Source organism: Rissa tridactyla, chromosome 5 (genome assembly GCF_028500815.1).
Source record: "Rissa tridactyla isolate bRisTri1 chromosome 5, bRisTri1.patW.cur.20221130, whole genome shotgun sequence".
In the NCBI taxonomy this organism is placed as follows: domain Eukaryota; kingdom Metazoa; phylum Chordata; class Aves; order Charadriiformes; family Laridae; genus Rissa; species Rissa tridactyla.
The window spans coordinates 41,832,432-41,857,127 of record NC_071470.1 but is presented as its reverse complement, the minus strand read 5'-3'; the positions used below and the strand labels follow the sequence as shown (position 1 = coordinate 41,857,127).

General features: G+C 42.7%; 1 protein-coding gene across 1 annotated transcript in view; it reads left to right on the top strand.

Moving 5' to 3' along the window:
- The first annotated feature begins 9,218 nt into the window (after window positions 1–9,218).
- The window catches only part of M1AP (meiosis 1 associated protein), a 40,873-nt gene continuing 25,395 nt past the window's right edge, over window positions 9,219–24,696 (top strand). Inside the window, exons 1-3 of the mRNA XM_054203230.1 lie at window positions 9,219–10,336; window positions 11,273–11,529; window positions 23,490–23,782. Coding sequence (XP_054059205.1) covers window positions 23,534–23,782 — 249 coding nt within the window. The 5' untranslated portion in view covers window positions 9,219–10,336; window positions 11,273–11,529; window positions 23,490–23,533. The remainder of the gene's footprint in view (window positions 10,337–11,272; window positions 11,530–23,489; window positions 23,783–24,696) is intronic.

Sequence of the window (24,696 nt, the reverse complement as noted above, 5' to 3'; positions counted from 1 at the left end):
CTTGATGAAGGCTGCACTGGATTTGGTCTCCTGTTCTGCATTCTTCTGAAATCTTGTCTGCTGGCTGCTAAAATTTTGAGGTGTAACGTAACAGACTTTCGATGTGATTTCTGTACAGAGACCATTTGAAAACTCCGATCTGGGATTCTTCTACCACATTCTACAGACACTGGTTGTGGCTCTGTTGATAACATATGTGGCCCTTAAGGTGAGGCAAGAGGTGGGGCAAAAAAAAAAGACATAAATAGGAGTAAGCATGTAAGTTCAAATGCAACATTATGATCCAAGTATTGAAGTATGTTGTAAATTGATAAATTTGATGAAATCTTTAGTAAACATTCATGCCAGCTATTCATGAGCCATGCTCGTAACACTGAAGCTAAAAAAAAAAGGATTTCATTTCATTTTTCCTGCACAGGAGAATAATGCTCAACTCTGTAGACCATTAATGACTTGATTGATGCATTGATAAAATTTGGCGCATTATGTTAATACAGATACAACAAAATCAATAAAGATATGTGGGTTTGGATTGATTATACATCGAAATTCTATATATTTTATCAAATATAATTACTTTCTGTGCTTTTTTACCTGCTTCTGATACTATCTTGTAGAATAATTCTGTTGAAAGAACCTGCTTTCAATAATAAATTCCAAATAAAATTTGGAATTAAAAATATTTAGCATCATGTATTAGTAATACACTCCAAAGTACATTTGCCTTAGACTTAATCAGTGTGTATGTACCTGATAAGAAAAATCACTGGGTTTAAGCACTTCTCTGTAACTTTTGAATTAAAATATTTTTGAGCCATGAAGCATTTTTCAGGTGTGTTATACTGGAAAAGATATTTTTAGTAACTTTACCAATACAATTACACATTTCAGGCAGGACAAAGTGCTGTAAGCAGTAGTAGATTCCAGGTTGTGCTCCCGGATGGGGGCAGCATTTCTTTAAAAAGAATCAGACTGTTCTGGACTGGTAGTAAAACTCTTCACTCTGAGGAAGTAGACAGGCTCCCAAATCAGGCTAATAAATCTGTGGGTTAATAACACGCTAGTGAGATCATAGAATGTGTTGGGTTGGAAGGGACCTCTAAAGGTCATGTAGTCCAAGCCCCCTGCAGTAAGCACACCTGCAGATCAGCACGACCCATAATCACTGCTGTTGATCCCTTTGTCTGTCTTTACACAATAAATTGATTTTAAGCAAGGATTCGTCAAAGAGGAAACTTTCATAAGAAAAAAAAATCAGAAAACCTTAGAGAACCAACCATGCTTCTTTCTTCTTTAGCCCTAGTGGATAATTTCTCCTTAAAACTGTGCTGCTATTGTTAATCCTGTTGGGAAATTAATTCTTGGTGTTGCAACTTGAAATATTCTTCAAATGTCACCCTGTGTTTCCTCAGGATTTCTTATTGCCAGTAATTTGATTATATACAGAATTGCAAGAAACAAGGCTGGTGCTGTAGAGATTGAAGGTGTCCGAGTTTACTGCCAAGAGCCTGCAAAAGCATCGGCTTCTGGGCTTTGTCTCTGGTGGTGTATTTTGGGGTTTTCCGTAGCAAGTGGGAAATTCCTTCTCCTTTGGTCAGACAGGTGTTTATGCACACTCACTCCCCTCCCCTGTCTCAGAGAACCACTACAGCAGATGGAAAATCATCTTTATTAATCCTGGGAAATGGGGAAATGGAGAATACATTGAGCAAATGACAGTTTGCTCAATAAAGGAAAAAAAAATAAATGGGCAATTATATTTAGAGTGTGTTACAGGTACAGCTTAGACCAATTTCAGATTCTGGCACATACTTGCTTTGGAACTAGATCATCATAATTTTTCTTCAGTTCATAAAGCTGCATAGTTGCATTGTCAGTGTTTCCATGGTGTAAAGATAAAAGCTGCACAAACGCATAGGAAAAAAAAATAATTTCAGGCAAAACCATACCTTATAAGAACTATGCAATGCTGACCGCTTAAATACAGTTCCACATATTTCAGGGATTACATCCTGACTTGCAAGAATGAAGTTCTAGTCTGTTTACTAAGGAAAAAAAGTAAACTTCCCTGCGAGACAGATTGGTTGAACCCAGTATCTGATGTATTTTATTTGACCATCTCCAAGTTTTTGGTAAGATGAAGCAATTTTAAACTTGTGTGACATTCTCATATATTCAAATTCTTGTGATGTGTCCTTAGTGGCTTGTGGTATACAAGTATTTAAAATTTAAATGAGATTTTTAAAGGAAGCATTTAATCATCGTTTACATATCTTTAGAACTAGATGAAGTGTTGGCTATCTGCCACAATTGGAAATCTTAAAATATGTTAGCCATCTGATATATTTATGCCTTTGAAATTTTTCTCTAAATAAATTTTAGTTCTTGTGGCTGCAGCATGTGATGAATCTTTCTTTGCGTCTTGCCTCTGTCGGGAAGATCTGCTGTAATCAAAAAACTTTAAAAAAAAAAAGAAAAGAAAAAATAAAAATCATCGTAAAGGATTTTTAAAATCTGACCACATGGGAGGAACAAGGGTGTAACTTGTTGAGAAAACTTTTAGCTTTAGATGCTTTATTTTATATCTGTATTCTAGAAAACCAGTACGATTGTCTTGTCTTCCATCTCTCCGTAGCAGTACTAAGAAATTTCCAAAGGACCATGATGGCCTCTTGAGTCCTTGCAACACCTGCTGCTTTGCTATAGAGACCAAAATAATACTGAAAGTATTCTTTTAGGACTGGGAGTATAATGCCTCTTACAACTACTAGTGCAGTAGCAGGACATATCTGAATAGTGTCAGGAATGGTGTTTAAAGCTTTCTGCCATGGCCGCCGCCTTATGAAATGGTGGGACCTGGCAGCAGAAGATAATTGATCAGAATCAGAATTCTGATCAGCAGAATTCATTCATTGCCAGAGGCAATAACAGGCTCTTGCTTTCCCTGAGCCATTTTGATCCACTGCACCCTCAGTGTGTGTCTCGAGGAACAAAGGATGATTTGCGTGGGTGTAGTGCTGCACGTGAGCTGCTTTTCCTGCATCACCCGCTGCAAAAGGGGTTCCTCTTTCAGCAGTCATATTTTCTTATGAGGCTGACAATAAAAAGTCAAATTACAGCTGATCATGCCAGAAGTTTCAATAATTAAGAAGTTATTTATTGTTTCACACCGAGGGTCAGCTTTCTCAGTGATATAAATCAGCATGGTGTTTTTTAGCTGAGAATGTGTGTCCTCATGTGACAAAATTATTGACTCAAACCCACTCTTAAAGGAATTGTGTGGTTTAGTTACTTTTCATGATCTTGTCAGCGTGGTAGTTGTACTCTGTATATATGGATGTGAGAAAAAATTGAGAGGTTTGTTTAAAAGAATCACTGAAAAACATTTCAGTTACTTAATGAAACCACACAGGAGAGATTTTAATAATCTAGCAATTGTACTCTGTAGTGTGAGCTCCTCCTTGGGAGTAACTGGTAACAGGAGAACCTGTGTTACTTACAACTTGCAGTCTTTATTTGGAAATTACAGTTAATGTTCTAAAAGCATGATATTAAAATACTGTTCTCCCAGTTCTCTTAGCAGCCTGAAATCTGTACTTTCAAATACAATGATATAATTGAGACAAACTCAGCATTAGAAGCTGCAGTCAACCTAAAATGTACTAAAGTTAAAAAGTCAAGCCACGTCAGAGATGATATCTGCTCCCATTTTGACTATGAACGGCAGCACATTTTTCTTTCCTCCATTCTTGTGAGAAAAGAGACAGTGACTAATATCCAGCTTCTATAAGGAGCAAGGTACCTGCTTAAATCTAAGCAGATGAATAGCCTCTGCTGAAATCGGTGGGACTACTGAAAATAAGTAGAATCTAGTTCGAAGTAATTTACTTTTTTTCTATTAAATATATTGGCTATTTCTTGATATTTCTTCACTATAAATGAGAGTACTTTTTCTTAGGTAAGTGTCTAAGCAATCACTACAGGAAAACTAAATAAAATTTGGAATGAAACGTTATAACAACATCTTATTGTGGGCTATTTCAAATGTTCCTAGTGACATTTTGGAACCTCATTTGCTTGAAGTTATTAAAGCTGTAATTGCTTTACGGGTCTAAATTTATATGCCTTATGCTTTTGATAATGCATCTTAACTCTTGGAAAGAACTGCAGTTGTGTGCATATCATTATAATATTTCTAGGATCTTTCTTTGAAAGGAAAAGCAGGAGCCTTTTGACAATAGGAGGTGTTTTGGTCTCCTTAACTATGCCATATATTCAAGACAGCATCTTAAATAAAAAGGTATACTGGCAGAAGTAATTGGCAATAATGTCTGGTGATAACTCTGGACACTTGGTTCTTGCTGCTGTGAATGTGCCACCTGTGCTGCTGTGAATATATTTCGGTGTTGTTCCTAATTTCTTTGCTTTTTTCCTGTCTAACATCTTACTCTAAATGTCAGTGCAGGAGTCAACCTTAGTAATATTCTTAGATTTGTTTCTTTACCTTGGCAGGAGATTATTTAGCACTTTACTGAGTGTAATAGTGCTACAGAGTCTAGCGCTAGTATGCTCATCATCATCATGATGTGTCTCCAAATGCCTATTAATTTATAACGGTGTCTGTATTATCTGCAGGAAAATTCTGTATTATCTGTATTATCATTGAAGAATGGACTCAGACACCAAACTGCCACTCACAAAAGTAAACTCGGAGATTTTCTTAGAACGGCTGAATTATATGAGGTCATATTTATTTTCATAATTTTTGCTTCTGACTTGTGCTGATGGGATCTGCTTGAGTAACTAGACATTTATTCTCTGGCTGCCTTCGCTTTTATTGAGGAAGAAGAGCGAAGCTAGGGTGCCTGACAAAGAAACAAAGCAACCACAAGGGCCTTAATGAAACAGAGATATGCAAGCCAAAAGGAAAAAAACCAAAATAAGTCCTTTTGACTGTCTAGGTTATTCCATTCAGGAAAACAGTGCATAAATAACCTTCTGCCACTATTGGCTGCCCTTTGACAGGTTAACTGAAGTGAATATGAAGTCATCAGCAAGCCCTTTTGAGCAAGGAAGGAGCCTAAGACTTGCTTGACGGTGGGGTTGTGCTCCTGGGTGCATAAATGGCCCCTGCTGGGCACTTTCACAAACCTGGCTTTTAGATATCTATGCACTGTCGGTTTATATATCCAGGGAGAAAATTCTCTTTGGACTTCTGTTCGCTTCTACTTAAAACTTCCAAGGATAACGTGAAATGTAGTCATTTGTACTACAGGGAATACAGGGATAGCTAAAGGAGGAGTTTGCCATTTGTAACAGATTAAATCAGGCTTTTAATTCAATCAAAACAGCTTGCAGATGAATGTTATAATCCGATTACCTGCCATTGGGAGAAAAATTGAAGCTTGCCAAAAGACCTCCTCAGGTTGTCTTCATGAAATAGAATTTTCAGTTTCTCCCAGTTGCTGAATGTTTTTTAGAGAAAACACATTCCCCCCCTACACATGGCTACCTCAAAGTTGCATACTGAAACTTAATGAAACCGTTAGTATAATGTCATACAATGATGGTGCTGCTATTCCATTAAAATCAATAAGGCATTTGTTTAACATGTAGTTAGAGTGGGGAAGGATACTTTTGACAATTATATCTTGAAAACTTAATAAATTGTTCTTGTAAAGTTATTTAGCTGAAAGTGTCTGGCAGCAGAGTCATATATTTAAAAATGCTGTATTTCGATTTTTGGCCTTTTTTTTGCAAAAAATAGAAAGAACTTCTGTCCGTTCATGCTTAGAGATTTCTTATTTTACAGTTTTGACCTTGGCTATTGACTGTATGCCTGCTTGCTTTCTCTTGGTTTTACAACATCATGGTTTCTTAATCCCCGAGTCCCATTTCTTCTGCTGACACGTTTCCACGGTCCATTCATGCCAACTGGCTTGCAAAGTTATCAAAACTCTTTTTATTGGATGTCTTTCATAGCAGCAATCATGCCCGTATGTTTTCTGTGTGACTACGTACTTTTGTAAAAATATATTAATGCTGAACTTTTGCTCCTCGCGCAGCAAGCTGACAGTTTACAAGTGACAGATCTGTTGAACGGCTGGCTTTGCAAGTAGAAAAAGAATTTCAAGTAACTGACTAATTGCTTCAGAGCACCTTTTGTGTCAATGGGAGTCTTTTCATAGAGTGCAGTAATCTTTGGATCCAGCCAATATAACACACTAAATGCATTTAAAACATTGTAAGGGCATAATTAAGTCTTGCTGTATTCCTTGACAGCATCTCCCTTTAAAGTTGTAACATCTTATTATCTGAAATAGGTTCAAGTTCGAGACGATCTTGATATTCAAAGTGGTTTTTGTCCTATGGAAACAGTGGGCCAATGATATCAAAACATTTTATCATTAGCAGTTATAAGTGCTTTCTAAAACTTTCTCGGATTCAGTGATCTGAAAGATGAACTTTCATCTTAAAAAGAGCCATCCTGTTGACTGACCTTCTGTCTCCCAACCAAGAATTCCTGGGATTATAGGAGAAGGACTGAGTATTCAGAAGGAAACTAATACATTTTTTTTCTCTTTTTACTTGACTACATCGTATTTGACATCAATCAATGTTACTTATTATGCTATGGGTGTACTGCAGTTCCCCAGGTGACAACACCAGAGGGATGCTGTTGTGGAACTAGCCGGGATTGAGCCTAGCTGTACTGGGCAGGGCAGGACAGTGCCATAGCTCGCTCTGGTGATTGCACTGCTTTAGCTGAAATCTGTGAGCTTTTCTTTTAAGAGTTTTGTGCTGCAGCAGGGAAAGGAAACCTCTTTAGGATTAGAAAATGCAAATATTTGCGGAAAGACTGAACATCGCAGGCCCTCATCTGCCCCGATGCAGCTGCCACTACCACACAGCCCAGAGCAGAACAAGACCCACCAGGTGACAGGGCACAGGACATACAGAGAGAGAGAGGAAAAAGGACAGGGAACAGGACAAAGGGATTGAGAAATAAAGGGTCAGATCTGTACCAAGAGACCAAGAAGGAAAAAAGAAACAGCAATGGGCTAGAGGACAGAGAGAGAGGAAGAGAAAAAAGAGCCAGGGAGCAGGATGGAGGAGGAGAGACAGGGGAAAAGGGAGAGCCAGCTGGATGGGGAGGTATAGTAAGAAATGACTGGTCAGGCAGCGGGACAGAGAAATAAAGACAGAAAAAATAGGGACAGGAAGCAGGACAGAGGGACAGTGAGAAGAAACAAGGGGCAAGGAGCAGGACAGAGGTGGAGAAAGAAGCATTTGGGGAGAAGGATAGAAAAAAAGAAAAACAGGAAGAAGGATGGGGGAGAGGGGAAAAAGAAGGACAAGGAGCAGGACACAGATTGTCAGAGAAAGACAGGGACAGGGAGCAGGACAAGGTAATACGGAGAGAGGAAAATGGGACAGGGAGGCAGGACAATGTGAAAGACAGGCAAAAATAAAGAGACAGGGAGCAGGACAGAGATAGATGAGAAAAAGCCTAAGAAGCAGGGGAGAGATGGAGAAGGAAAAAGCAGCACTGGGCTGCAGGACAGAGATGGAGTGACAGGGAGCAGGAAGCAGGACAGAGTACAAAAAAAATGAAGAGGGAACGGATGAAATATGGGAAAGGCAAGGAGAAGGACAGAGAAACAGAGAGAGTGAGAGGGATAGGGAGCAGGACAGAGAGAAGGAACAAGTAAGGAAAAAAGGATAGGAGGCAGAACTAAGAGAAAAGGACAGGGAGTAGGACAAAGGGATGGAAGAGGGGAAAAAAATAGTGATGGGCTGCAGGACAGAGATGCAGTAATTAAAAAATAGACATGGGGAGCATGATGAAAAAAGGGACTGAAAGCAGGACAACACTGGAGGAAAAAAACAACTGGGATGGACAGTGGGAGAGAGATATGAAGAAAGAAAAAAAATATGAGGAAGAGAGAAAGGGAAGAAGGGACATCCAGCTGGAAAGGGGGACACAGTTAGAAAGGATGGGAGAGGTAGTGGGACAGAGAGTGAAAGACAGAAAAGACAGCAAGAGGAAACAGGACAGGAAAAAAAAAAAGGGAGAGGCATCTGGAAGGCGATGGAGAAAAAAGCAGCAGGGACAGAGGAAGAGAGACAGAAAGAGTGACAGGGAGCAGGGCAGAGAAGAAAAATCAGGGCAGCAGCAGGATATAGTGAGATACAATGGGACAGGAAGCAAGACAGAGCGACAGACAAGACTGACTGACTGACTGAAAGACAAAGACTGTGCGAAGCACAGGGGGTTGGAGAAAGAAAAAGAAGTATTAGGACCCCTACAGAGAGACAGCAACAACAACAACAAAAAGGGCTAGGGAGGGAGCAGCACAAAGAGTCAGAGAGTTATGGATGCCCCATCCCTGGAAGTGTTCAAGGCCAGGCTGGATGGGGCTTTGAGCAGCCTGGTCTAGTGGGAGGTGTCCCTGCCCATGGCAGCGGGGTTGGAACTAGATGATCTTTAAGGTCCCTTCCAACCCGAACCATTCCATGATTCTCTGATTCTTTCACCTCCTCTCCTCCCTCCCTCATCTGTAACTCTGAACCGACGCCAGTAACTTGGGTCGCTTGGCCGTGCTGCACCTGAGAGAACAGGTGGGTGTCCTGCAGCTTCTACAAGCCGAGGCTTCCTGGACACGGGCCCGGTGGCCCCCACAGACCCCGCTGTTGGGCTCAAGCCGGTGGCCCGGCCCGCGGGGGGACCCTTCCCCAGGGGCGAGGCAGGGGCCCTCTTGCCGACAGCGGGGAGCAGCTGCCGGCCGGGTGCCCATCGGCGTCTTCTCCTTTACCTTCCTCTGGCCTCTCCGGCCGCCGCCGGGGCCTGTCCCCGTTGGCCCCCGCGCCGCGAGGGGAGCGAGGCGGCGGAGACCCCCCGCGAGGCTGAGGCGGCATCCCCGGGGCAGGAACGGGCCCGCGGCCACTGCGGCAGGGAGCGGAGAACGGTGGGCTGCACCACCGCGCGGCGGCCCCGGGGCGGCGACAGCGGCGGCGCCACCGCGCGGTATCGCGGCGCTGTTACCGGCGGGCGGCGGCGCTCCACAGGCAGTGGCGCGGCGTGGCCGCCGGGCGGCAGGGGCACGTCCGCAAAAACTACATCTCCCAGCATGCATCGGCGAGAGCACGGCGCGGACCGCCGGAAGCCGCGTGTCGGAAGACTACATCTCCCGGCATGCCCCTTGGGGAACAAGATGGCGCAGGCGTGCGCTGGGACTGCGGGTGGCGGAGTGGCGCGGGAGGGAGGGGCCTTCCCTGCCCGGGAGAAAAGGCGGGTGCAAGAAAGTGACAGAGGCAGAGCGAGAGGGGAAACACGGGAGCAGGAGAGAGATGGAGAAAGAAGCAGCCGGGACAGGAAGAGCGGGAGAGGAGCAGGGCAGAGAAAGGAAAAATAAGGACAGGGAGCAGGATGGAGAGCAAACCTGGGACGGGCAGCGCGATAGAGGGGCGTTACACAGAACAGGGACAGGGAGCAGGACAGAGGGATACAGGGAGAAACGATGGGACAGGGAGCGGGACAGGGTGATGGAGAATAAGAAGAAGAGGGGGCAGGACACATAGAAGGACACAGCGACAGAAGGAAAGAGGGTCAGGGAGCAGGACAGTGGTAGGGAGACAAGAAGGGCAGAGAGACAGAGACACAAGAGGGAGAGAGGGACAGAGAGAGAAAGAGATAATGAGCAGGGGGAGAGGGAAAGACCGGGCAGGGAGCAGCAGAGAGGGGTGGAGAAAAGAGGGGTGAGGAGCAGGACAGAGGATTATAAAGAGAAAAGACGAGGGAGAAGGACTGAGGAGCAGAGGCAGAAAGGTACAAGGGAGAGGACAGTGAGATGGAGGAAGAAATAGGGTCAAGGGAGCAGGACAAAAGGACAGACAGAGAAAAAGGAGAGGAAGAAGGAAGGAAGGAAGGATAAGGACGGGAACAGGGAGTGGGACACATGGAGAGAGAAAAAGTAGGCCAAAGAGCAGGGGAGAGGGACTGAGTAACATATAGAGAGATGCAGATTGGGAAAAAGAGACAGAGAAGGTAAAAAATGGTCTGGAGGTCCTGCTTCTGGCAACCTGTCACACTCCTGATGTCACTTCTATGGCCTTAAAAATGGGACGTGGCACAGGACAGAGGAGTGGGGGAGTGAAAGAAAAGGCATAGGGAACTTATTAAAAAGAAAAACCAAGAGAGAGCAAAATAGTGATGGGGAATGGGATAGGGATGGGAAGCAAGACAGAACAAGAGAGAAACAAAAAAGACAGGACAGCGGACAAAAAATGAGAGGAAAAAGGGGATGGAAAGCTGGATATAACACAGCATGTTAAGGTATGTATGGGTACCCAGAACACAGAATTGGTCTTGAATCTGGTCCTCAGGGGAGAGAAAGCCTTGAATGCTTTTGTTGTCTGGCTTTTTCAAAGAAACAGTGAACGTAAGTTAAATGCTGTGCCTTCATGTACCATGAAAAGGGGAAAGACATTTCTGTGTTGTGTATAACAGGTTTATCTTCTATGCAAGTATTAATACATTGCCTTCCCCTGCTGCGTTTCTGGGGTATTGTACGGTATTTTCATTGGTCATGAATAAATGCATTTGAAGAGTTTGTACTATTACTTCAGGTATTTTTGATCTGAAAGAAAACCAAGGAAACCCAAACTGGAGGTGATACAGTTTTAATAGTCTCTGAATTTCCAGTATTTGAAAGGAAAAATAATGGGGTAAATGCAGGAGTATGAGGCTATTACCAACAGAAGCAGCATTAGTAAGCTCTATGGTCACTGGCTCTGTGCCGAGCCCCTGCAAAGAGCAATGTGGCAAGTGCTGTGCAGTGAACAATTGCAATCTTCTGTTTTTCATAGATAGGAAGACCTATCACATACAATGCTCCAGTTTAAAAGTACATACAAGGAAGAGGGGAAAGAGGATCTTCCTTTGCAGACCTTATTTATGGAAAGCCTTGTTGATGGTATTTCAGAATTGGGAGGAGAAAAAGAAAAAAATCTGTGCTTCCATGGAAACTGAACAGTTAATAATTACTTGTTACTTTTCCTACCCTTTAGATGCATTTAAGGCATCCAGACCCTGACGAACAGCAGCATTAGGCACTGATTAACATACGGTAAACTTGAGGGTGAATGTAAAAAAAACAAACAAAATTTAAAAAAAAAACAACCCTCAGGAGTGGAAGGTGTACCTTAAAAAGAAAACAAAAGAGCAGAGATCAGGCAAAGGGTTTCATTCCTGCTTTTGCTTTCATTGCAGTGCCTAAATGCACGTTCAAGATCCCAGGTCAGGGAAAAGCTGTACCCCTTTGGAGAGACGTAAGGGGACCCCTTTGGAGCCAAGTAACTGCGTCTCTTCTGCACTGCAGGGAGCACAAACTGGGAGTCCTTTGCACACCAGTCCTCATTGGCACGGGTTGTAACCAGCAAGAGACTAATGGATGGCTTCCCTGCCTCGTAAAAGGAACAAACACGTAGTGCTTATCTTCCCAATCCATGCTTCACGTAGTGAGCAGCGTAAGTACAGAGAAGGATGCTGTGACAGCGTGGAATAATGTATGAAAAACACAGACGGGATGGGAAAGACTCGAGCAAAGCTGCTGGTTTGCCCTGCCAGCCCTTTGAAGCTTGGCCACCCTGCTTGTACGCACTCCAGTGAACTCCGATGGGAGAAGTGGTTTGCCTCATCACCCCGGCAAAGTGCCTTTCCCCAAATAATAAAATTGATGCTTGGCTTGCCACATCTCCATTCTGCTGGGTAACAAGGGGCTGGTCGCTGGTACCAAATCCCAACAGCTGTCTTACAGGATTTCAATAATTTTTAGATGCTTATGTGTACATCCAAAATATGTGAAGCATTTTATGTACAGCAACAGCATACTTCCTGCTTCTCTCAGAGGCCTTTTACCAGAGCAGACTGGTAAAAGGGAGGGTGGATGACAGACAGCAGGTGGTGGACTTTCACTTTCGTAAGAAAGACAGGCGATGTAATATCCAAGGTTAATCAAAGATGCCACAGAGACAGGCTAAATCTCATTTCAGACCATGAGACATGCCAAACAACCCTGCTAGTTTTCAAAAGCTGTCAAAAATTGATCATTGTAACTGCTTGCAGGTAGTTTGTAAAAGGACTCCTATTGTGCAGACACTGACAAGCATGGTGCTTTTTCTTATATTTTCTTTGTAATTCTGCAGAGAAAAAAAAATTAAAAAAACTCCCAGAAAAGAGGGAAGTAACATCTCCATAGTAGACAGGACAGCTGTATACCTAGTACTGGGTATGTTCCTTATTCTAACAGAGTCCCTTGTTTGGTATTTGAACACAAGCTGCGACTTTTTCTTATTGTCACATTAGATAGGGTAGAAGAGGGGAGAAAAGGTGGGGAGAAGGGGGAGGAAAGAGAGAGGGAGAGAAAGGGAGACGAGAAGGCAAATGTTTTCTGAGACATAGGTGAGTGAATAGACTGTACCAGAGCAGGCAGAGCAGTGTGCCTATAATCCTGGCAAGGAAAAAACACAATTTAACAAACATGAATTTAACATGAAACTTCAGGAAAACCTGTTACATCACCCAAGTACGTAAAACCTAGTAAAACAAGAATAGCACCTATGGAAAGGAAAGCCTTTAGGACAATGCTAGTGGGAAAGTCAAAGAAAAGGTTTCCCTGGGCCAGCAAGTTCCCACACAGGCCTTGAACAGAGAGAGGGAGTTGCTTCATGGCAACTGAGTGGCCTGTTAACCTAATGTATTCAGCATAAACCAGATATTCAAATCTATTCAAATATATTACTGTTGCCTATAGCCCATAATACTACCATGACCCACGCAATAATTTCTGCACTAGCCTTTTATGTATCATGATCTTCTCCACTAACAGGAATATATGTACAGCTATAGCTATAGTATGTGTGTGTATATACACACACATCTATCTCCGTACATACGATGTGGATCCCTCCAGCAGCGGGGCTCAGACACAGTCTGCCCAGTAGCTGCTCCTGGATCCCAGTCTCCCCAGTTGCTGGTGTCTGGACATACGAGTCCCCAAGGCCGAAGCACCGCTCCAGTGGCTGGTACATTCTTTATGCTGGTTTGCCCTTCTTCAGTCTGATAGATTAAAAAATCCTCTGCGCTAGGATACAGAGACGATGCACTTCTGTACTTCTAATCTGAAATCTCCTTAACTACGTAATAGGGTAGCGCTGCCTCTCCTAACAATTGTCTCACTCTAAGATGTTCTATAATTTTCACCATGGTCCAAATTCTCTCCTTGTACTCTACAAATATGCTGCAACCCACAAATAAGACCTACACATTTCTATTCCAGCTGGCCTGTAGCTATTATTATTTACTGGTTAACGTGTTAGCTATAATCTTCATCCACAATGACTAGAAACACTTGTTGAAATGAATGATAAAGACATGGGAGATAACAGATTTTTGAAGCATCTGATCAAAAACGCATCTGATCAGATATCATAATGTAATAGAGATTCAATGCATATTTATTTTAGTTTATGGTTTTATTAAGTTTATTATTTAACAGGCATATTTCATTTATAAACTAGCATATAGTGTTCTGAAATGGCAAGGATCTCTACTGATTTTTAGCATGAGATCTCCAGCGTGTATTCTTAGGCTAAAATCCCATCTGAAAAAACATGGGTTTTCCTTTAAACATCCATTTCCTAAGAGATGAGAAGGCAAGGGCACAGACCAAAACCACGGCTACTTGGCTGTAGAAGTGACTGTCGGACCTTCCTTCTCCCCATTCAGCCTCATGGGTTCCTGCTGGCTACCTGCCTGTGCCTACACGCACATATGCCTGCCAATACACGCCTGTACATGCCTATGCCTGCCTATACATGCCTATAAACTCCTAGGACTGTGCGGGCAAACCCAGGCGTGCCTGGCAGCACGTGCGGCCATGCCCAGGCCTGTGCGTGCAGGGGAGGGGGTGCAACACGTCCCCAGCTGGAGGGAGGGGAGCTGCGGCCCAGCACCGCTGCCGGGGCTGGCTCCCTGACAGAGGCCACCGTGAGCCCCCACAGCCAGAGCCCTCCCTCTGCCGGGATTGCTGCGCTGCTCCTGGGCACGTCTGACGGCACTGCTGTGCAGGTAACCCCCCCACCGGCCGCCATCTGCCTGGGCCGGGCTCCCCTCGCACCACAGGCCCAACATGGCTGACCATGGAGGCCCCTTGTAGGCCCAGGCTGGGCCCTTCCAGCCGGTGTGGCTGCCATAGGCACGTCCCCCACAGCAGGGCCCAGCCCAGCATGGCTGCCACGGGCACATCCCCTGTAGGCAGGGTCATCGTGGGTGGGGAGAAGCTCCCTCCTGACCCTCCTCCTCTTGGCCCTAAATGAGGGTTCTTCACCTGGTGTGCAAAACCCAATGAACACACTGAGCTGAGATATTTGTCTTTATTTCAGTTCTGCAGAATCAGGTGCCAGGCATTTAACAACAGCCAGCACACCACTGCTTCTGACAGGCCAATATTTATAGTGATTGATAAGATACAGCTGATCGGTGAGCTACAGTTCCTTTACCACCCCTCATCATACATATGCATTCAAGTTAATGCGTTAAACATTTTGGGAGATCCCCTTAATTAGCGTGCTCGTTATTTACAAGAGGGTGTGCTTTTTTAGTATTATAATCTCCTAAGGCTCCTCTTGGACACACTCTTAGCTGGAATCCATCCCAACGACTATATGTCTTGTCATCCTATACTTAGATCAGAGACCGGGAGTGTACTCCCTCCGTGGGCCTTGTTCGCCTTCAGTAAGCTCTCCATATGGTAATCCTTCGGCAATTCAATTTCTTTGATCTACATTTCGGTTAATTGTTTCTACATCTAGTCCAGGTGGATGTGCAAGGATATAATTTTAAGTTTAATTGTTTCTCCATCTAGGCCAGATGCAAAAGGCCCAATTAAATTTTAATTTCAGGAGTTCAGCTAAAGTTCGATCAAAGTTCTATTACAATTTTATATAAAGCGCTTACGTGACTTTTTAACCATATTCTGTTGACATCACTCCCAGTGTCTGTAGACATGGTGGCCTTGGCAGTGTTAGGTTAGGGGTTGGACTCAATGAACTTTACCAACCTGAATGATTCTATGATTCTGTTTCTGGAGGAGGACTGGCACAGGCAGCCTTTCACATGCTTTGTCCAGCCTGCCCATTTGCTGTGAAACCTGCCGTGTTACCCTCACGTCCTTCTCCCGTGGGCGCCCGCCATGGGCAGAGCAGGGAGGATCTGCCATTACCACAGCGTTGTGGCAGAACAGACCTGGCGAGCAGTGGGGGAGGTTGCCTAATTTAGAGACCGCAACTGCCACAGCCGCCTTGGCACTTCCTCATATTCCAGGTGGGACATGCAGTTAAAACATGCAGATTTTACTGTGTTGGTCTGATGGGCCAGGGGACAAGTGCAGCAGGCTGCCATGTGCTGTATTCCCTTCTTCTGAGTATCTGGTCACAGGGCTCATGAGTGAAGTAGTATTTCTTTCTAAAGCTTTTTAAAAAAATCAGTGCAGGAAATATGAACCTATGAGAATGTTACAGTGAGAAAATTCAGAGACTCAGACGTCACATCCAGGATACAAGGGGTTTGGGTTATAGCACATGATCTAAACACATAAAACTGTGTTTGTAAGCAGTGAGCATACATTAGTATTGTAGGGATTTTATTCTTGGTTAACAAGAATTGTTATTAATACATCATTAACATATAAATTGTGCTTTCTGCCATTTGTGTCCAGTAAAATTTGTTTATTGTATATTAAAATACTCTATATTAAAATATAAAAAATACTGTATATTAAAATCTCTTGAGGACAAATTCCAGATTTGAAAAATCCTAAGCTACACCATAGGAAAATTGAATACATATACTAAATTATGTGCTTCAGTTTATCATCTGAGTTTAAAGTATTCCCTATTCCCAATTGTCATATATGACAAATGCCATTCAATAGTAATGCGGAAGTATAGGTTTCGTTATAAATTTGTAAGATGCCATCTGAAATGTTTTGTGTAATTTGAATAAAATGTGAATGGAAGTGAAATATGTACAGAAATGTTCAAATTGGAGCAGCTGCAGAATAGAGTTACTGGGATAATTGGGGAAATACAAAGCCTGTTTGTATTTCCTGTGCAGCCTGTGAGCTGCAACTAGAAAAGCCTTGCCTCTTGAAAGGTACAGTGAAGCTGTGCAGGGGTATGATTTTTGTCCACAAATCTGTAACAGGTGCAAATAATGGGGCAGGAGAAAAGTTGTGGAAGGAGAGGATAATCTTGGCCCAAGAAGAATGGTGGATGGAAATTATTGGAAGGTTTCTCATCACTAGAGCACTGAGGTTTAGGAGCAGTCTGTCAAGAGAAAAAGTGGGACAGGAAGCCCTAACTACTTTAAAAGCAAGCCTTGACCAGTTAACAAGGAAACTGCGTAACATGCTAACTGTGGTGTTAAGAAAAGTTTCACTAACCAATCCCATATTCCTAATACAGCATAACATAAGTGTTTTACACATCCTGTGATGAGACTGCTTCTCACAGTCATACCACTTGAGATGAATTGCAGCTGGCCATCACCATAATGCGCAACCTTCAAAAGAATGTCAAGTGCTTTGGAGGTAGGAAAGAGGAAGGGTGAGGAGATGCAGCCCCCTGCTATGTTATTCTGCCCAGGAGCTGACAGAAGCTCCTTTGTGTTTTCTTTGTTTCTTGCATCAATTTTTATTTGGTAGAGGAAAGCAGTTTGAAGCGGGAAAGATTGGAGCAGGGGACTGACTGCTCTCCACAGCCTTGTCCCCAGCCAACCTGCAGACTTCCTTTGTAAATCTAGTCATGAGTTTTGCTTGTGAAGCAGCATTACCTCCTGCTAGGTCTTCTGTGTTACTGTACAGCTCGTGGGGCAGCTGCATAGGAGGGGAGGCTGTAGCATCTGGGGAGTCCCTCTGCACTGCAGGCTTGTGCGTACTTCTCCTGAGGATGCAGGCCTCGAGATCTGTGAGGATGTCTTCCTGCTGTCCTCTACTGGCTTCTGCCTCCCCCCGGGGCAGATTTGAGAGGAACAGCTTTTCCAAACCTCTTTCCCATCACCCTCCCCACAGCAGTTCTGCCTGATTCAGCTTCTTGCTGTCCACAGTCCAGCAGAATTTGGTGTTGATGGAGAAAGAGAAGACCAGCTTCTTTGGTCTGATGTTTGTGATTTCAGCATCGCTTTTGGTTGTTCAGGTACAAACCCTATTCAGTCACACTGATCAGCCCCAGCTGGGCAGATCCTGTGCAGAACCAAAGCAGAACCCAGACTACGGGGTAAGATTTCTGGGTCTAACCTCGAGCAAGGAATTACTTCAGCTGTCCAGGTGTAAGTAGAGAAAGGAAAGTGATATCTTAAATCCTTCCCTCTTTGGCATGTAAATGCTCAGGTCTGGGTTACGGTGAGGCAGCTGCTTCCACTGAGGATGCACATACCAGTTTTCTCTCCTGGCACCATTAACAAAATTGCTGTATTCAAAAAAACAAGAGGATTTCACTCCTCTGCTGAAGCTGATGTGCTTATTGCCACTAATCCTTTCATACAGAAATACAGAATCACAAAATGGTTTGGGTTGGAAGGGACCTTAAAGATCATCTAGTTCCAACCCCCCTGCCATGGGCAGGGACACCTCCCACTAGACCAGGCTGCTCAAAGCCTCATCCAGCCTGGCCTTGAACTCTTCCGGGGATGGGGCATTGACAACTTCCCTGGGCAACCTGTTCCAGTGCCTCACCACCCTCACAGTAAAGAGTTTCTTCCTGATATCCAATCTAAATCTACCCTCTTTCAGTTTGAAGCCGTTACCCCGTGTCCTATCATAACACTCCCTGACAAAGAGTCCCTCCCCATCCTTCCTGTAGGCCCCCTTTAGGTACTGGAAGGCTGCTATAAGGTCTCCTTGGAGCCTTCTCTTCTCCAGGCTGAACAACCCCAACTCTCTCAGCCTGTACACTGGATTAATGGCTAGAAAAGACATGCAGAACGTGCGAGGTATGGATTCAATGCTGTTCTCAGGGTGAAGAGTTCACGTAAGATACCTTACCTATCAGAAAAGTGCCCTGACCATCAGGTTAAAGCATAGTTCAGGGTGTGAGGAAAGGGAAATAACAGTCCCCTCTTGCTCCATCCTGCTTCATTGCATTGAAAAGGATTCAAGATGCCTTGTGTCAGGGAGTAGGAGAAAGAAAGAAATAAAAGTGAGCCTATCTGTAAGGCATTACTGTGGAGGGCAATTCTAGTCTGCTCTGATACGTGCATGTATCCCATGATTTCACGGACACTCACTAAAGCATCCTCAGTGATGACTGCCTGTCTACAGTTATGTTTTGAGGCTTATGAATTATGCAGGCTTTTATCTGCTTAATCTGTATGTTGACTTCATATCATCCTAGTTTCTTAATCAAGATGCCAAGAAAGATAGAGTATATGTCCTCTGAGGCTTCATTAATCATACGTATAATCTCTTCAAAAAGATATTACAATACCTAAAAAGTTTTAATTCTGAGAGTTCCAGCACATCACTCAAACAGAAGTCCCTCATGATAACACGGCTTTCCTCAGAGCATTCTTGATGGGTTTTATGAGCTGGTTGTTCTATAGGGGCACTTGGGCATATGCATTATGCATCAGCTTGTCCTTGTTTTGCTTTTTTCTGTCAACACACTGGTTGATAAGCGTTCACAATCATTCGCTGCATCATTTTTAGTGATTCAGAATTAGAAAATGCCTTTTTATAAGCTCCTATAACATTACGATTCCTCTTATTTTAAGAAAAAAACACTATAAAGGTTATAATGAGTGACTTTAACACTATGATAAAGTGACTATTCTTACTAAGGTTTGGTGATTTTATGTCAATAAAAGGACAAGCGTAAAGCCCCTGATTTATTATTGGTTATAACACTGGTGTATAGAAAAACATGTAATACCTTCTGTTATATAGGATCTCAAATAACTTTGTTTTCAGTAGTTTGATTTTTTGTTTGTTTGTTTTTATTTTTCCATTCATCCTGACCTTTTTTAATAAATGCTTTCCTTTCTAGGCTAGGTAGACAAAAAGATACACAACAGAGGCCATCCCCACTGCATAGCCACTTCACAGCTCAGGCTTCTCCATGGCTTGCTGGGTTATTCTCTAGTAAATCCATTTATTTAGGCAGCTTGATCTGTTTTCCACATGAGAATATTCATTTGGAATATTCTTGACTCTTGACTCTTAATCAGAAAACGGCATGTTTTCAAATCAGCTAGTTTGAAACTCCAAATGATAAATATATGAAAATAGTGACACAGGTTAAGACCCAAGATCTTTCTTCTCCATGAACTTGGGGCCCACAGCAAATGCTTTGGGAAGGGTGTAGGAAGAGGGTGAGTTTGCAGTGATGCTGCCGCAGACCGCTCTCTCTGCCTCCAACTGTTCACAGCTTGGGAACTGCCTCAGTTGAAGGTGACATAAACTCCTGTCTTCCTCTAGCTACCTCTGCTGCTCTTTTGGTTAACTGCATTCGCCTATGTTAAAATGCGTAGTATGCCAATGAGCCCAGTTTGATAAGCACCTGTGTTAAGCCCTTATAAATGATTCTTCTTTGCAACATCAGTGTTTGTGTCTTCTATAAATTTTATGAGGTAAATGTTTACGTATCATCTGGTTTCTGCCTAATTAAGTAAAAAATAGATTGCTGTGGAAACGTCTTACTGAATAATCCTCATTTATAGATATCTGCAATTTCTCCATTAACAAGCTCTTAATCTATTAATTGAGGGGACTCGTTTTTATAGTGATATGGTGACTAAAAGCAAGTGTGTTTAAATGGAATGCTGAATAGAGGCAAATGACACTCCCGTCTTGACCACCTAGGCCTATATATAATCCTACCAAAATCTAAGCTAATAGAAGTTTTATACGATTTCGATATTATGTTCTTGATGTGTTTAATGAGTAGCTTTTATTCTTTAATTAAGTTTTTATTGTCCTTAAACCTGTTGACTGTTACTGTTTGTTGGTGCCTTTTGTTTACCATTTTATGTGCATTTCCTTGCCAATAGCTTGTATTCATTGTTATTGCATCTCAAGGTTTTCTTGGTTTTACTCCCTACTTCTCTGTAAACAGACCACTATCAAAGTAGTTGCCTTCATAGCTATAGGACTGTAGGGCTTAGCTACCCAGTAAGGCATTCTTAAGTTAAACTCGTTATTCACAGTTTTGTCATTCTTTAATTGCCACTTAAAGTGAGGTTGGATCCAAGTTTTGCTGGTTCTTATGTTAGAAAGAAGATGGAGACTATCCTTAGTATTCTTTAACCAGTGGCTTTGGTGTTGCCTCTCATTTACACTTTTTCAGACTTGGATATTATTTAGAGGTTTTGCATAACTGGAACAAATTAAGCACGTAGGATAATATGCAACTGCAGAATGTCATCAGAACTCAGAAGTCACTCAATATGGCAAAGGTTTTTTTTCTGTCCCTGCCTATCTAGTTCTGAAAAATGTACGTCTTCTTGCATTGAGCAAAATGTACATCACCGTTACCAACTAGCTCTGACGGTTGGTAAATTCTGTTTTATTGAGCAATAAGTTAATGTCATATCAGCTGCTGGAACTAACAGTTTTCACTCATGCACGCTCAATTATGATGTAATCCCTTGGGCTAAGCTCTTTGTCAGTTCACTTGCCGCTTAAACAAAGATACGATTTTACCATAGCAACCAGTGAGGCTCTACAGAATTCTTCAGTTATCCAGCCTCATCACAGCTAAGTGTAACTGGTGTAGGCTGTAAGAGAAGTGGGCAGTTTACACTGTGTGTCAGATATTGTACAGAGAACTGCGCATAAGTCATATGAGTATTGCTAAGCAGAGATTAATTAAGACACCACAGTTATGAAGAAATGAAATTAATTCAGTTGATAAAGAACATAACTGATGAGGGATCTGTTTTACTAAAGCAGTTTAAAATAAGCATCATCCTGTACAGTGTCGAGAATGAGGGGAATTCATTCAAATTTAGGAAAACTGGGTCTTTTTTAGAATCAAGGCTCATTTTTCTCTCTGAAACCAATGCAAATCAAAGACCCAACTCTTCTAGATTTCTGACTGCGGGACAGGTTTTGTTTCCTTGTTTGAGAAAGCACTGGGGGCTTGCAGAGTTCAGTAGTGTGAAGCCTCATCATGAAAAACACAGACAGACAAATATTTTCCCAGATTCACTGAAGTAATTTAGTAAACTCTCCTGTAAATTGTAAAGCTCCAGAAGAGACGCTGATTAAAGTGGTATCTGGCAGTTTTTCATTTTCCAATGGTATTTTATCAGGTTACTAGTCCAAGCAAGATACCTACACATACGTACATGATCTTTCTCTCTATATATAACATTTTTGCCAGTTATGAAAGTTAGCCTCAGTTTTGAAATTCAGTCTGTGATCACTCTTGTTTGGCCTTCACTGACAAACATCCTAGAAATACAGAGGTTTTTTTCTGATGGTACTTCAATCAAATAGAAATGCATTTCTTGCTCCTTTCAACACTTACAGAAATTCTTACTCCAAAGTGCTGGAGGCTGTAGAAAATATAGTAGCTTGTCTCCTCGGTGAACATAAAGGAGTTCTTTGTCTCAGCTGAACATACCACACAAATTACAGGAACGCATACTGGCCTGGCTTCTGACCAGAGCCCAGCTATGTAAATCCAGGGTGGCTTCAAATTTTTACTAAGCCTGCTGGGGATTTACACAGGTGTAGGAAGAAAGAATTTATTCTAGTTCATATTGAGAAGGTACGTGCAATTATACAAACGCTTTTCTGGGCATAAGTAGACTTCTATGGTTACACACTACTGTTACTACCAAGACCAAGACACATTTTTGAAGCATTTCTTTATCCTTAGAAACAGCACTGAGTGCTTTGTGCAAACATGTTTCGATTTAGTGAAGAGAAGATTTTAGGCAGGATCTTTGTTCACGATGAAGGAAGAAAAAGAGTTTTCTAACAGGAAAATGCTGCCTCTTGTGCTTAAGATGTATGCATTGACGGGAAATGGGGGGGGGGGCAAACGTCATATTCAAGGTCTGAGGATGAATGCCTGTGAATACTTTGCCTCTAAACCTTTGAGCCAAACTACGAGGTGTTCACTCTGGGCCCAGGGCTGAGTGTTTTGCTCTGTTTCGTACATGTGAGGCACAGGAAAGACACAAGACCTGACAGTACACTCCTCCTGTTTGCTTCTCGCGTCTTCTCTGCTTACTGTTACACAGAAACTGTGAAATTTTCTTAAAGATTGTGAGGAAGTCTCTCAAAACAGCACCAGCTGAGCCTTATGCATGCAGACATACATAGCGGTGCTGCTGGGTGAAAGGGTGGATATTTGAAAGGAAACATAGAGAAAGAGGTGAGGGAGAAACATGTCCTGACCACACTCTGTTCGTGTGCCTAAGGGATCCATGGTCTCCCAGGGCCCTGCAACGAGAACCACCTCTCTTTACGCACATGGAGGACCTGGGAACTGAGGACCACGATTCTTGCCTTTCCTTCCTTGTGCAAGCTGTCACCTGCCACACTGACGGCACCGCCCAACTGTTCTAACAAATCTCTGTGTCGTTTGGCACGGCTCTGTGACACATGAAGCCCAGCCACCTCCGTGCACAGCATTCCCAGCACCTCCAGGCAGCTCTGGGAATCAAAGCTGCTGTTTGGCTGAAAATACTTTCTGTCAGAGCTTCTGACATGACAGATTTTTTTAAGGCTTGAAGCACTCCCGTGTTCTTGAACAGTATGAGAGACTGCTGGGCAGCCTTAGTGCATTGAGGCTTTTGTCAGTGCAGAGAGCTAGCCCCAGCTGTTAGATACTCTGAGGGACAAAGGTCAGTTCTCCACCGTCCACAAAGTAAAATTTATGTATGTGCAACATTTGCTTGCTGCATCATGCTGGCCTTTGTCGGATATGACAGCTACTTGTCTCATACTGGGTACCAAGGAGTGGGAATTGTGTTCTCCTCAGGGTGTTTGGGTACAATCACTTGGCCACTGCAGAGATAGGAGTAGGAGTTCAAGTCTTGCTATCCACCAGCTGCTGGAGATCATTTCTCTGCTGGAGGCTGATGTCACACACCCGAGCCATACTGAGGGATCATGTGGCATACCACACAGCTCATCCATGAGCTGGGAAAGGCTATACTATTAACATTTTTAACTGCTCCGTTTGCCTCTGTAAGAGTATATCTGCCATGCATTTTCTTTAGTTGAACCATTCTGTATTCTGACCGTATGCATTTTTGCTTGTCTTTCTGGAGGTTTATCTTAGAATATGGATAATGATTGCTTTGGAGAACGCTGTAGGACTCTTAATTCATTACTATCTGCTATGTCTCAGGTTGCTTTCAAGTGAATGGGAAGAGTCTCATTCACTGGTATTATTTGTTAATTTTTCCTGTTCAGATGCAGATGGATGACTGGGTATCTAATACCTGTGCTCAGAAGCCATGAATTCCAGAAAATGGCTCTCAGAAACACGGAGAACATTTCCTGCTACAAAGGTACACTGCCAGCAGCCATCGCGGATTCTCATTGTGGATGTCACATCACCTTCCTGGACCAACACTTGTTCTGTACTCTCTGAAGCTCTGGAGAACACACTCTGTTTGGCATGCAGTTTGACAGGTCCCTGCCGTGTTCCCCTGCTGAGCCTCTACGTGGTGCAGAACCAGCAGGAGTGTCTGCTTCCCTTTACGGTATGCGTGAAATTATGTCTCTTGGGATCTAACAAACATGAATGCAATGCATGGTTGCAATTCAGTAAAGAAAGTTATGATTTACTACAAATTTATATCTAAAAAATAATTTTCAAAGAGCATGGTTTCATAGACTTCATGGAAGAGGTTAATTTTATGAATGAATAATGTTTAAAAGGAGGAGTGTCATATTTTTGATCTGTGAAGTTGCTCATGTGCATAAATTAGGTTTTGTGCTCTTCCCTTCTAAAACATCTGTCGTATCTCTCCCTTTCATGTGCTACTTTCTCCACTGTCTGTACTGCTTTTCTACTAAAAATATCAAACTCTACAGCTGTAATAATTTGGATGGTGAAATGTTCTGTATATTACACAAATAGTACCACTTTGGGGGGCGTTCACATTTAAGGGGAAAGGATCAGAATTCAAAATATTTTTTGCCATATCTGATAACTATCCTGAAATCATAGAATTGTAGAATCATTTAGGTTGGAAAAGACTCTTAAGATCATCAAGTCTAACAGTAAACCAACGCTGCAAGGTCCACTACTAAACCATGTGCCTAAGTGCCACATCTACACATCTTTTAAAAATACAGATTTGAGACAGTAAGAACAAGTATTTCATTCAGGTAGGGATATGCATCAGAATAAATATAGATGGAGAATGACTCTAAAATAAAAGTTTGGGATTGCAAAACATCATAAAATTGACAAGAATCTATGAAGTCATACTATTATAAATAGCCATACTGAGCACTCTCATTTACGCAATGTAGTGTAAACACACAGTATTAACCCTTCCACTTTTTTCAGCAATGGTGAAAACATTCTGAAATACTTTGTCAAGTTTTCACATCTCAGGAAAGGTAGAAGCCAACTGGAAAAAAAAAATCATAGCAAATGTGATTGGCA